Raw genomic sequence first — 14,793 nt, forward strand, 5'->3', positions numbered from 1 at the left:
CTACACCACCTGGTTCTACACCAGCTGGATCTACACCACCTGGTTCTACACCACCTAGATCTACACCACCTGGTTCTACACCAGCTGGATCTACATAATCTAGTTCTAAGGTTGATGTTCAGATTGTTTTTGCTGCATTTTACTGATAAAAACTGAAATAAATGTATCTTTTTTCTATCAAAGCTAAATGCATGTTGCCGTTGCTGTTGCCGTTGCTGGAAACAGCAACAGCAACAGCAACTGTTTCTACAAGTTATTGACCTGCAGAATATGTTATTTTTGTGTGTGTATTATTTTCTCATCTGTTCCTGTTCTGCTGCATTTTGTCTCACAATCAGCAGATGAAAGTTTGCCGTGAAGCTCCTGCTGCTCTTCACTGCTCCAGTTTTCAGCCTGTTGCGTCTGCAGGAATGTGCTGAACAAGACGTCCGCCTTGATGCTGCTCCCCTGGAGGAGCCGCCCTGACAGCCGCTGGCGCTGCGCCATCACAGGATGACAGAATCTGATCTCTCCATCGTGTTTGCACAGCGCTGCTCACTGAGCCGCAGGAACGAAGCTGCAGCCTGTCAGCCGCTGCGCTCATCACACAAACTCGTTTTACTCTGTAGGGGAAAAGTTTTTATCTGCTGGAGGAAAACACAGAAATGAGACAGAAAAGATGATTTTTCCCAGTAAGCTGATAGGATGGGTAGCTGTGTCTTTTAGCTGGCTGATCATTTTCTGACTGTTTGACTTGGAAACATGTTTTAATCCTCCAGCATGTTGAGCCTGCAGCAACACCTTCACTCTGATACATCAGGCATAATGTTCCTTATAACATCACTTTCTTTAATTTCCTACATTTATCTGCAGTTTCTGATCTGATGTTTTTAATGATCTTGTGTTGAATGAACGTGATAAAACCAGATCAGCGATCCGCCCACGGCCCTCTGATCCCTAAATGACGGCCATGTCGGCTTCGTCAGGTGCTGCAGCTCAAACTCAGAGCTGGACGGAGTCACAACGTTTTCTTATGACACATTTAATTACAGTGATTCATCTGCTGCTCTCAGGTTCTCAACTGCAAACTTCTGTTTTCAAATATAACCATCAGATTCATAAATTAGAGGGTAAAATAGCTGCACAGGCTAAATGTTGGTTCATTAAATCATCTGGTGCTGCATCATGTCAGCTGAGGGAACAACCATCATAAAACACAACACCAACTTACCGCACTGAATTATCTGTTTCCATTCATTCACTTTGTGCAACAACTCAGACCTGAAACTTCTAATCACCGGAGAAGATTCATTTCTGCTTGGATTAGGAATAAATCTGTGGAGCTTCTATTCAGATTACACTGCAAAAACACAAAACCTCACCAAGTGGTTTGTTTTAGTTTCTACCTTAGTTCACATAAAACTAAAATAACTTTTCTGCAACACATATAAATAATTCCTGAATATTGATTTAGCAGATTTTCCACTTATAAGATATTTGTTCCATTTTATAAGTGAAATAATCTTCCAGTGGTATGTTTTAAATCAATATTAAGGAATTATTGACTTTAAAAAAAAGCTTCTTTATGTTGATGAAAAATTAATGTAAGTTAATTTTGTGGTATTTCAAGTAAACTAAGATTTACAGTAGGAACAAGATTTAAAATACTTGGTAGGATTTTGTTTTACAGTGTAGATAAAATTATTAGGAGTGTCTCAATGCAACGTTTCACTTCTGATACGACATCAGTATCATACTTTTATTACATATTTTGTAAAGGAGTGTAAGAAGTGATTATGAATCATCTGATCCTTTTATTATAAACGAGTCTGTGTGGGACAGAAATCCTGGGCCGGACTAGATGCTGGAGYGGACTGATTCCATCAGAGATTTAAGATGCAGGTCGATATCAGATATTTAATATCGATATCGGATCGATACTCTCAGTTATTACARTTTATTATAGCGTCCAGATAGCCCAGTAGTGGCGCCCCCTACAGGCYGCACGTTTGACACCTTTATGTAGAAAATGAGCTGAAATCTCGTAGCTTTGATTTAAATCGGTTTGTGTTTCAGTTCAACGTTCGTTCAAGAAAAATGGAGAGAATCTGAATCTGGAAACAGAAAGAATTGGTCAGGATCTGGATGCAGAGACTTAAGCAGCAGCTGCAGCAGGTCCTCTGCAGCAGCTGCAGCAGCTGCAGCAGCAGCTGCAGCAGCAGGTCCTCTGCAGCAGCTGTGAGAGGCCTTTTGTTTCTGCAGATCTTGTCTGTTAATCAGTTTTCTCTCACTGGGCAGAGGAACAAATGTCAGCCGGAGAGATGAAGCATTTTTCTAACAGCTCAAAGTAAAAACGCCTCCCATGAAGTCACAATGAATGAAAACCTGAGAGACGTCAACGTGGCGTCTGATGTGTTGGGAAGGAAATGATCCGGCCTTTCTTTAGCTTGTGCACTAAATTTATCAGAAAAAGTTGAATATTTTTATCACACGATGAAGAATCAACACAGAGGATTCACGGTGAAAAACAGCTGCAGAGAAAAACAGAATCGATTTCGTCCAACTTCACTTCCCAGAAACATTTTCAGTAACTCATGTCATCRTCCACTTCCTGAAAAACATCCAGTAATTAGTTTCAGACGCTGCAGAACGCTGACCTGATTTTATCACTAATATTTAATACTATTATGTGTTTTCATCTGTGGAGGTCGTCCTGACTGGAGCAATAATCGATTCTGGGTCAATAAGGTCATTTGGTTTTTCCCAGCAGAAAAACTCAAACTTYATTCAGTCAGAACAGTTTTTGASTTTAATGTGTAACTTTTAGGCAAAATTATGTGATAAATATACAGAATGATTTTCAGGACATCTCTTTAAAGCAGCAGTGTGTAACTTTTATAAAAACTGTTTTCAATATTTTTCAATGTGTCTCCATGTCGGGACAGTTTGAGACAGAATCTATGAAAACATCAAACTTCCATGTTTTCTCCCAGTGCTACCTAGAAACAGCCAATCAGAGCCAGGAGGCGGGTCTTAGCGCTGTCAATCACTCYCCCTTTGCTSTCTGCTATGCTGCAGCTAGCATAGCCTGCTGTAAATTGTAAAGCTAGTTAGCATAGCCACTGRWGMTGGCAGATAAACTGTTTTCCTTTAACGGTAAGCTGTTTCTCCTCCATTAGCACATTTAGCAGTGAGTACATGAGCTTGATTGACAGCGCTAAGCCCCGCCTCCTGGCTCTGATTGGCTGTTTTTGGTTAATTTCTTCAGACAGTAATATTAGCTCATGGAGGAGATCCATCTGCTCTCAGATTATCTGTCTCATAACAAACTGTCACAACATGATGTGACAGTTTGGAGCTTTTATTTTGAAAAGGCACTGAGAGATGATTCTGGACAAACATGGCGGATGCAGCGTCAGCTCCGTCTGATTTAAAGGAAACCGTCAGCYMCAGTGTGATGATTATGCTACATGCTAAGTAGCTACAAAGCTAACAGTCACAACTTCAGTGAATCTCCGGCTGTTCAMGTTAAAACCTGCAGATTTTAAATGCAGCATATCTAAAATATTCAGAAGACAATGCATCATGGGAAACTGTAATATTTATGACATTGGGTAGCCAATCAGCGCTCATGTTGCTTTGTGCTGATTGGCTGTAGCTCCAGGGCGGAGAGCAGCTTCTACTGTAGAGCTCAGAGGCTTAAACTGCAGAAATGGTTCTGTTAGGATTAATACCAGTAAATATAGGTATTATATTTATCTATATGGATCAAACACACACAGATAGTTTGATCTATGTGTGTTTTCAGAAGGAAAGGTTTGGTGTCGATTGTTTCTCAGTAACTGATTCTGACCGGCTGAGTTRAACCAAAGTACCGGTTCGCTAACTTCCAGATTGACTTGTTTTAACCGGGCCGTTTTTAGAGTGTCACCCAGGTAACRCATCCAGTGACCAATCCTGTTCCTCCAGATTCCCTGCAGGCTTTAGATATTATATTTACCTCACCTGATCCAAAGCGATTCATTACTAAACCACTTTCAATATTATTATCGGTTTAAGAGTTTGAACTGGAGCATGCAACACTTTATACCAGATTATCACCAAGTATGTTTGATTTTAGTTGTATTTATTTATTTATTGGTTAGTTCAGTTTAGAATTGCGCTGATATTTGTATCCATAAATGCGCAGTTTTTGCACCATTATAATTCTATTTTCTTCTATTCTATGCTTCGGGGGTTGTGGGGATTTCCCAACCAGAGAAAAACTGTTCAAATATTTACCAGGTATAAAGCAGCGCTGAACTTTGCCCTGCGTGTGCGCGTGCGCGTCCGCGCCTCGTTTACAGCCGCAATCAGGAAAACTATTGGAGACGTTTTACGACAGTTTGCGCGTTTTGTTTTTGTTGCGAATCACCGCAGCGCGGCGCAGCGCGGCGCGGCGCGGCGCGGCGCGGCGCGGCGCGTCCTGCTGCCACAGGATTTCTAATCAAAGCCCAGAGCTGCAATTACAGGCCATGCGCGTGCGYGCCTTAAATAAACGCGGCGCGTGCACGCGGGCGCGCCCTGGAGAAGAATTTCTGATGATGCGCGCCGCCGATGGTCTGACTTGTGAACAGCTAAAGATTCATATTTACAAAACTTRAATAAATACCAGATAAACAGAAACGGTCCAGTTTAAACTTTCCTGCTAAATTATGACAATAAATAAATAAAATTATATGAAAATTTGAAATGAGGAAAACGAAGCTCGTCCGATCAAACACGGAAAAACAAACAATGAGTGAAAAGAAACGAAGTGAGATCAGAAGGAAACAACTTCCGGCTGTTTATGAATGAAAAGGTTAAAATTTCACGACATAAATTAAATTAATGTTTGAGGTCAAAACTAATAGAAAAAAGATTTGAATCTGATCAAAACCCACCGAGATCTGAGCAGCACGGAAAATAAAAGTTCATTCTKAGGATCAGAAATATTATGTTTGATTAAAAGTTTTAATAATAAAACTAAATATATTTTATAAACAGCAACACTATAATAGTGACATTTTAAATCATTTGTGTTTAATAATGAATTCTGATCATATTTCAGGGTTTTATTAAAGCCTCTAATCCCAATCCTTCAGATTACCTATCAGGTTAAACACTAATATCAGTCTAATGGCTGTAATATAGATAATACAGATATGAGGATTTCTGCAGGTGTCAGAAAAGCAGATATGATGTTGACTGAATAAACTGAGCGCTTCTGAAGGAGAACAGATTATAATCATATTTACTGATTTATTAAAACTCGCTGTTTGCATCAAACTTCAGCCTCGATGAGCAGAAAGTTTGAAAATAAATCTGAGTTAATCGATTATGAATGTAATTATTTGAAGTTGTAAAACGTTCTGATGAAGTTAAATATTTAAATGAACCTTTTTAGTTTTCTGTGGATTTATTCAGACACACATGTTACATTAAACATGAGAACTTTGGATCATTTTATAAACAGTTCAGGCGAAACATTCTTACATTAAATCACGTCAAGTTAAACATTGTTGTTGTTTTTTTCGTTCATTTGAGCAAATAAAAAGAGAAGCAGTCGGTGGCAAAAAGCACAAAGAAGCGTTTATAAAATATGTACAATAAAGTCAAGATTTCTTCTTTTTTCACCTTWATGGTTTCAGTATCTTTAACGTGAATTATTTTTGTTTTTTAGTTATTAATCCCTCTTCGGGGTTCCGGTCATTTCACCCTCCGCTATTTTCTGTCTTTTTATTTTATTTTTTTTTACTGAAAATCTCGGTACAAAAACGAACAAAGAGCAAAACTTGTGGTTCCATTTCGTACCTGTCATTTCAAAATGAATTATTTTGCTCCTTCATAATTTCCTACGAAATTGAACCGGAAGGGATGCCGGTCATTTCGCGGTTCCGTAGTTATTATTATCATTATTATTATTATTATTATGATTATTATAATCAGCTCCTATGTTTTTGGGCGCCATTAGTTTTTTTTAGGTACGAAATAGAACCACCTGCAGATCAGTTTCTGCTCATCAGAAACGAAACGGATGAAAAAAATGTCCATAAAATATCAGCTGATCAAATGAAATAATTTGAGTATTTTTTTTTATGATTCTTTGTTTTTGAATAGTTTAAGTGCGTCGCTACGAAATGGAAGTAAGGAGGAGCGAAATGGAGCCACCAAGCAGCCCAACCAGTACCGGAACCAGAATCCCAGTTTGTGTTTGTATGTACAGTTAAATATGTACAGTGCAGCAATGTAACGTCTTCATTGTCGAGAAAAGCTCCAGGAACCCGGATGTTTCATCGGTAAACTTGTAACCCGCATAATCCATTTTTTCTCTTAAGGAAAAAATGACCGCAGGGATCCAGGCCGGTTCGGTTGTTGGTTCGGGGTGAGATGCGGATCCTGCGGGTCGGTTCGGGGCCCCGCGGCCCGTCAGCTGTTGTACTGGCAGGCGTTGAGGCTGGAGCCGGGGCTCTGCAGGCCGCTGTATCCGAACGTGGGGTGCTGTTTGGACTTGAGTCTTAGGGTGGCCAGGCTGGAGTTACACGTGTCCCGGTAAACGCTGTACGGCGAGCCGGGAGGGCCATACGGACACGCGGAGGACGACATGGCCGAGTTGATGCCGGAGGTTCCGATGCCGTTCAGGTTGCTGATGTTGTTGAGGCCCGGGGCCGGCATGCCGGGCACGGCGGAGTGGCCCATGCCGGACGCCATACTCATGGAGGAGATGGAGTTCGGGGCGGAGAACATGGACTGCGAGGTGAGCGGACTCATGGAGTTGAAGAAGGTGAAGTTCTTGGTGGACAGCGGCGCCGGGGCCAGGCCCTTGTTGGTCCAGTTGTTGTAGGTGTAGGTCGGGTACATGTCTTCGTAGGGCTGCATGAGGCCGCTGAACTGCGGCAGGTAGCTGTTCTTACACAGGTCCATCTGCTGGTTCCGCTCCCGCTTCCTCCACTTGGCCCGGCGGTTTTTGAACCACACCTGGAAGGTAAACACTGCGTCACTACGGCGCACACCCGGAGGCTGCCAGCCACACTATTCAGCTCCAGTCTGCTCACCGTCATGGCGCCAAATCACATTTATAATTATTATAAAATCCTGATTCATGTCAACATCCGAGTYTAATTATAATACAGATTAAAGATTCATGCAGATTATAGTTTATGATGCAGGAACTTTGATCAGGAAAATAATTTAATGCATTTAGATTTTAGAAACTTTTATTCACTTTTTAAAATAAAATGAAAATATAAGTTTAGTTTGTGTTATTGTGAAGAGTGTAAGAAATAAAACAATTCACTGCAGCGAAATTATTTAATAACAATAATAACAATAACAATAATAATAATAATAATAATAATAATAATAATAATAATAACAATAACAATAATAATAATAATAATAATAATAATAATAATAATAATAATAACAATAATAATAATAATAATAATAATGTTTTCTCATCAGTTTATCTTCCTGTCCTTATCGTGGGTTTTCCCCACGCAGCTGCTTTAACTCCCGTGGGTCCGTGAACGTTACATGAACATTTTATATCTTATGGAGCTTTTATCAGTTTTTTTAAGTGTATATCTTTTTATTAAATAAATATGACAAATGCGTTGAACTTTTTTAAAATCGCTTTGCAATAATTTATTTCTGAACAAAAAAAAAACAATTTATCGTTTTTCCAAATTAATTTTAGTTAATATTCCTGAGGTTGAATAATAATAATAAAAAATCTAAATCTGTTTAATACATTCTACATAAATACTGAAGTTATTCTACGTCATTTTAATTATTTTCTGAAACGCGAAACATAATTTTTTTTTTGTCAATTAAAAAACACAAAATGATTTAAATTAAACTCCTGGTTGCATCGATTCCAGAAGCTGTTACAGAAAAAACATAGTTAAAAATCTAATCATATAAAATCAAAAGGATCGAAACAAAAACAGTTTGAATGAAAACACGCAGTTTGATCCGCAGCTGTTTGCGCCACTTTAACTTTTATTTGAAGCTCCGACGGAGTCGCTGCACGTTTACATTCAATATCAAATGAAAGCGTCACTAATGCGATCTGTGCTTCGAGTTTATTTGAATAAAACCTGCAGGTGGGAGCGAGGAGGACCGCGCCAAGCCGCGCCGCGCACCGCCACGCACCGCCACGCCGCGCGCCGCGCTGCCACTTTGCGGAATCGTTTTTAATTCATAACTGAAACAGTTTAAGCGGCTCCGTCCGATGAAGAGGATTTATCACCTCAATCATCTCCAGAAGCTGCATCAGAAAAACTGAAGGAGAAAACAAAGCGACCAGAAGCGATTAAAATAAATTAGATTCCGTTTATCTGACCTGCAGCCACTTAGTGGTGCAATAATTCAAAATGTCACTTTTACAGAACAGAAATATCTTTTTATTTTTTATAAAGTCCATGACAGAAAACTGAGGCTGGAAGCTGATTGTCTCCTTCAAGAGTCTGAACTCTGAGGAAATCAAACCGTTTTGCTTGCACGCACGTTTCTCATAACCGACGAGTTTATTTCAGAGAAACACGCACGTGGCTGCGCGGGAACACGAGCCAACGTCCACGAGAAGCCGCAAAACACGCAAATTAAAACCCATGGAAAGGAAAAGTTAAGTGTGTTCTGGTGTCATTAAGTCTAAAGTTTGTGATGAAACGGAAACAAAGATCCAAACTGGATCCAATGCAGATCTAATAAACATTTACAAAAAGTCAACAAGCCTCGTTTTTAAGTTTAATGTTTGGTCCTGATGTTTATTTGTGGAAAATCAAAGTGACAGTTTTGGATGTTTAAATCATTTTCATAATTCCGGGTTTTCATTAAATCGCGTTTGATGCGAAACTTTTGACATGAAGTTTGTTCAGAGCCGCAAATCCTTCAGAAAAAAGCGGAACAATAAAATCCTTCAGCCTCATAAAGGTCAAACTATTTGACCCAGAATATAAATAATAGAGCATAAACTTCACTAACGCTGCCGCCATAAAAATAGAAGGAAATACTTTAAATCCTGACAAAAACAAAGAGCCTCGAGTTATTTTTCTGATTTAAATTAAATAAGATTGATTAATGAAATTGTTGGACGTGTTTCCAACATGGCGCCGGGCCTCTTACCCGCACTCTGGCCTCCGTCAGGTTGGTCCAGACGGCGATCTCCTCCCTGGTGCTCATGTCCGGGTAGCGGTTCCTCTGGAAGGTGGCCTCCAGCTCCTGCAGCTGCTGGCTGGTGAAGTGGGTCCGCTGCCGCCGCTGCTTCTTCTTCTTCGGGTCGTCGGCGCTGCCGTCATCGCTGCGGTGCTCCGCGCTGCGCTCCTTCTCTGCGGGAAACAGAAACCAGCGGTGCGGTGAAGACGTGCGGCGCGGCGCGGCGCGGTTCAGCTCACGCAGCTCACGCAGCTCACGCGACCTGGTCAAACGTTTCACACGCGGATTCAGTTTCCAACTTGCAAAACAGCGACAGGTTTAAACTGAGCGGAGAGCGGAGAGCCTGAGGTCAGACATTTGCAAGTATTTTCATAAAATCCCTCAGCAGAGAGAGAAAAGCAAATATTCACACATTTACAACCGATTCTGTTCCCACTGAGGATCTTTACGACATCAGGCCGCTGTTATCTGAGGGGATCAGTTGGAGAAAACACACATCTAAACCCCAAAGTTACATTTTCCACTAAAACTCGTAAATAAATCAGTGAACTTCAGCTGGGAGTTTGTTTCTGCGTTTGGGTTCAGATTGATGGTATTTGTCTCATTGTCTGACCGCAGGCCAGGCTCCGCACATTTTCCGTGACCCAGTCCGGGATCCGGCCCGGTGATTGGCTCCGGCAGCGCAGAACAAGAACAGAACAGATCTGGGCTGAAGCTGAACCTCTGAGTTCTGCTGGTGCGTAAATGAACGTCCCGCTGCGGATTTCTCTGCTTTTTACGCACCAACATGGTTTCCGCTGAATAAAAAGTGGATTTTACAGGAAGAGTCTGAATCCGTCCGGCGGTATCTACCTGCCAGCTCCGCGTCTGAGGACTCGCTGCTTGAGTTCTCTAAAGCTTCCCGGCCGGCCTCTGCTGGTCTCTGTAAATGAAACGCGGCGGCCACGTCACGGGGCGGCGCGGCTCTCACGGCCTCCGAGATTCTGTCCAAATTCATGCCACCTTAAAGAGAAGGATGCGGGACAGTGAGAAACTGGGTGAGTCCTGCTCTGCAGCAGCTGCGACACCGAAGATCCAGAATCACCGCGACATGAGCGGCGCGGCCACGCGGAGGGTTTCCACCACAGGTTCGATTCCCCAAAACCCACAAAGTTTCTGTAGAGGTGAAGCAACGCGAGGCATCAGGCAGCGGTCCGGTCCGGTCCGGTCTGCAGCAGCGCCGCTGTGCTGTGCGCTCTGACCGACTCGGAGCTCCGACTGTCAGGCAGCAGATCCTCCTCCTGCCGCTCGGAACCTCCCAGACCGACAGTCCAACCCACCGAACCTGCGCCGCGACGCACCCCCGCCAGCCCGGGACTATGACGTCACAGCGCCCCGCTGATGTAAAAGTCCAAACTGCTCGGCTCGTTGCTGGAAAACATTCATGAGAATCTTGGCCGCAGATTCGGTTTGGTTTTATTTTTGCTCCAACAGAAACTTTATGGATTAAAAACGGGGCGTGGCCACATGAACAAAATGATTTATGGATCAGTTTTAACAACAAATAGTAAATAAATGTTGCAACTTGTTGCTTCTCCTTCCATAAATTCATAAATAGTTGATTTTGGTATTATTAATATTTCTGCGGTGGGAGTCGGGAGCGCGCATTGTGCGCGGTTTTATTCATGTTTGCTGCGTTCCTTCATACACCTGCGTGTGTGTGTGTGTGTGTGTGTGTGTGTGTGTGTGTGTGTGTGTGTGTGTGTGTGTGTGTGTGTGTGTGTGTGTGTGTGTGTGTGTGAGCTGGATAAACATTTGCTGCTTCACTGTGTCCGGATGCGCTGATGGATGAAACATGAAATGATCAGAAAACCTGCTGAGATTCTGACAGCTGCTGATTATCTAAACAACCAACAACTCTCTCTGTTTCTCTCTCTCTSTSTGTKTYTCTCTCTCTSTYTSTYTCTCTCTSTYTCTCTCTYTCTSTYTCTCTCTCTCTATGTGTGTTTCTCTCTCTCTCTCTCACACAGCTGCTGCTCTCTCACCTTTAGATTTCTACACAGAAAAACAGCAAAAGGCCTGAATAAATTTCACGTCTCCATATTTTGAAGGAGATTTTTACTTTAATAAAATCATATTATATATACTGAAGAAAACTGGAAGTCAAAACTAAAACCTGTTTTCATTGTGTTGGTTTACATGTTGAAGTGAATGAAGTTATAGAAAACTAKAATTACAATCTAAATTAATTACATTTACTGAGGAACTGTTTTCAAAAAATATATTTTTACTGCCCTGTACTTTTGACTTGTCATTTTATTATAAAGTATTTCTGGATTTTCTTCCCACTGAATGAAAACATGTTTTAACCTGAAACTCGAGACTCAAACCTGTTAAAGTTTCTCAGGTTTTTATTGAAATTATATTTTTATTGTTGCCTGATTTTGTTATGTTTTTGTTACTTACATGAATTATTGTCATTTTGTTCCACAATTTCCACTTAACTTTATATTTTGGTTCGTCTGATGATGCTAAGTATTAGCATGATGCTAAGTACTAGCATGATGCTAACTATTAGCATCATGCTAAGGGATTTGTTCTCTTCAAAACTAAAATCTGCCCAGAATCGATAGAGAGATGAATAAAGCTGTTACATAAAATATTAAAGTACATTAATTCTTGGAAGCCATTTAAAGTTTTTGTTGCTGCTCTCTGTGTGATGATCYGCTGCTCTTGGACGCCCCCTGCTGGCCTGGATGTTCTAACCAGCAGCTCGTGTTATATCATTAATCTTCCTACTTTAATCTATTAAAAATAAAAACTGCCTGATTGCATAAAGTTTTAAAAGTTAAAGCTTCACACGTTCAATTCGACATTTATGWTACAGTTTATTATAACAGAAACTTCACAATAATCAAATGTTTGTTTCCAGAATCTGATTTWTTTTTAGGTTTTATGTAAAATGTAAAAATTTTTCTAGATGAAAAATATTTCATAATCCAGATTATTTTAGASAAAAATAATAATTTATCTTGATTCTTGATTTAGTTTATTGTGTCAAATGGAGGAAAGAATAAATTTATTTCTAAAATGTTTCACTCAAAGAAATAATATACAGTTTTCCTTTTGAATATCAAAAATTATGATTTTCATTTTGCACAATTCTGACTAATTAATAAAAAAGAATATAATCCGTGAAAYCTGAGTTGTAGTTGCTGAGTTTGCTTATGCATCAGGCCGGCTCTTTGTTCAAAACAACCAAACCAGAAAACWATTGTTTTCACTTTAAACTCTTTAAAGTTTATGAAATTCATAGATGTGGAGATTTTATATTCAGTGAGAGTTTATGTACAGATTCTCTGTTTCTTCGATTCGTTTCATTTTTTACACCGAGATGAACAAACTTTTCGGCCTCGTTTCTCTGAATAGATCTGGAGGTCAAAGGTCACATCCTTCCTGCTGCTGCGRTTGAAACGTTTCAACAGGGTCGGCTACGTTCGAGTCCAGAAAAAATGAGATTTTCAGTATTTGAGTTAATTAATAAAAGACTTTCCAGCGACAGTCGGTGGAGTCGCTCGGACTCTGGATGGTTTTTCGTTTCTGTTTTCGCTTCGGTTGGTTTGTGATTTAACGTTCAGACGAGTGGAAGCGAACGGAGCGAGTTCCTCCTGCAGGACCAACGCTCCCCTCAGCGTCTTTACTACATTCTCTCTTYGTTTCATCAGTTCGACTGGAAGCAGAGCCGGCCTGAGTCATAAAGGAGCCGAGCCGTCCCCGTAGGGAACCACTGACTTTAAAACAGAGGTTCACAGATTTGTGCTGTTTGTATTTAGTTTTAGCTTCAGTTTAATTCCTTTACTCTGGAAAATGATCATTTAAAATAACTTGACAAGCAAATCAATTCTGTTTAAAGTGGAAAAGCTTTCAGACGGACAGATCCGTGTTTTATGACCGAGCTGCTGAACTGAACACATCGAGTCGCTCCCGTTTGTGATCCTCCTGCCTCTGAACCCGGACAGTCGGCGGCACCAGCAGAGCCTCCTGACATCAGATCCTGAAGCGCCCGGAGCACCCGGACCGGACCGGACCAGTTACTCAACATTTGGGCTCAAAGCTCCTGCCGTCCTCCAGCGTGTTTCTCTGACAGGAATCACGGCAGCGACCTGCGCAGGCCTGCCGGGACGGCTGCGCTTCAGACACGGATTTGTTACATGAACCGGAGCGGAGCGTGGTTCTGGTCACAGCAGAGGGTTAGTTGCCATTTAGHAGTGACACGTTTCCACGGCGACAGAGCGCAACATGGATCTGTTTCCAGGTTTTACTTTATTACCTGAACAATGTTTAATAAAACTGATAAATTAACACAAAACCTGCCAGAAAAATTAAAACGAGACAAAACTAACTTACAGGTAACTTTTCAGCAGTTTGCTTTAGTAAATAAGTTCATTAATATTGATGAAAAAGTTCCTCTGCAGATTATTTCACTGATAATAAAACATTTTTCTCAGGTTATAAGTGAAATAATCATCATGTTGAACTTTTTCATCAATATTAATGACTTAAACTCACTTCTTGCTGGAAGTTTTCTGTAAGTTAGTTTAGTTTCTTCTGAGATATTCGCTCTATAAATCCAAACTCTTAGGATTGAGAGTTTCTGCAGTGTAAGAGTTACAGGGTTAGTGGATGTGTGGCTTAGCTTCGATCAATCCTGTGATTTGAATATCGCTCAGAGACGATGCATCATCTCTGAATCTGGAGCGTTTTGATGTTTTCTGGCTTCGCTCTGCGGCTGATCGATGGCGGTTATCTAAATACTCCAGCCTCCATCTCGCCTGCGTCCTTCTGCTCCACTTCTGCGTGTGATGGATGAGTTAAAAAGCCTCCCATCCGGCAGGACAGGTTAAAGGTCCAGCAGCAGCGCAAACATTCATACGTTTTTCTCTCTCCTGTCCATGATGTAAAAATAAAGTGTGTGAGCCTCATTAATCACAGAGCAAACACACGGAGGGAATAAAAGTGCTGTTTTTTCCCCTGCAGCTGGAAAACAAAGCAGATTGAAAGCGAGACCAGCAGCGGAGATGAAACTGGAGCCGCTGGGTAACTGGAGAAGCGCCGGGCAGATTATCGCCGTGGTGACGGTTCCCCTGCGTGGGCCGAGGCCCGTTTGACCTCCGACTCTGACATCCAAACAGCTTAAGAACAACCGCTAATGAGCAGAAAACACACAGAAATCCCACCGAGGCTGATGGAGCCGATAAAATCATTCAGAACCAGCAGAACGTCCACAACSAGCCGGGCCGGCCTGAGGCATAAGCAACCGCAGCCGCTGCTCAGCTTTCACAAGAAAACTAAACTCTGTCAGGTCTTCCTGTTTAAAATAGTTTTACAACTTATGGGGAAAGTTTAATAAAGTCTGAACTTTATTACATTATCAGTGAAATCAGCAGTGGAAACGAGACGTTTTCTGAAATATTCTGGACTTTTCTCTGCACAGCAGCCGTATATTTATTAGAAACAAAAACATTAACTTTTGTTTACTGGAATGTTTGAGGTCAAAAATCTSTCAAAGAATATTAGAAATCTATAAAATCTTTAAGAATTGTTCCTTCATTTTTCTGAAAGGCAGCAAATTTTGACATTTAAAATAAATGTGAACTT

At 41.1% G+C, this 14,793-nt stretch overlaps 1 protein-coding gene across 1 annotated transcript; it reads right to left on the minus strand.

Moving 5' to 3' along the window:
* Positions 1-5,397: 5,397 nt before the first annotated feature.
* On the minus strand, positions 5,398-10,523 carry pitx1 (paired-like homeodomain 1). The gene is made up of 3 exons (XM_008401949.2): positions 10,009-10,523; positions 9,127-9,329; positions 5,398-6,975 (listed from the first exon to the last, which is right to left on the minus strand). Exons 1-3 carry the CDS (start codon positions 10,151-10,153, stop codon positions 6,427-6,429), a joined length of 897 nt encoding a protein of 298 aa, XP_008400171.1. The 5' UTR covers positions 10,154-10,523; the 3' UTR covers positions 5,398-6,426.
* Positions 10,524-14,793: the final 4,270 nt, after the last annotated feature.

The sequence above is a fragment of the Poecilia reticulata genome, unplaced genomic scaffold (assembly GCF_000633615.1).
Source record: "Poecilia reticulata strain Guanapo unplaced genomic scaffold, Guppy_female_1.0+MT scaffold_155, whole genome shotgun sequence".
NCBI lineage: Eukaryota > Metazoa > Chordata > Actinopteri > Cyprinodontiformes > Poeciliidae > Poecilia > Poecilia reticulata.

Excerpts from the sequence above, each read along its gene's own strand:
- pitx1 (XM_008401949.2), bottom strand. The coding sequence starts at position 10,153 with ATGAATTTGGACAGAATCTCGGAGGCCGTGAGAGCCGCGCCGCCCCGT. Across the intron at positions 9,330-10,008 it reads CTCAGACGCGGAGCTGGCAG|AGAAGGAGCGCAGCGCGGAG; the intron begins GTAGATACCGCC and ends TGTTTCCCGCAG. Across the intron at positions 6,976-9,126 it reads TGACGGAGGCCAGAGTGCGG|GTGTGGTTCAAAAACCGCCG; the intron begins GTAAGAGGCCCG and ends TTTACCTTCCAG.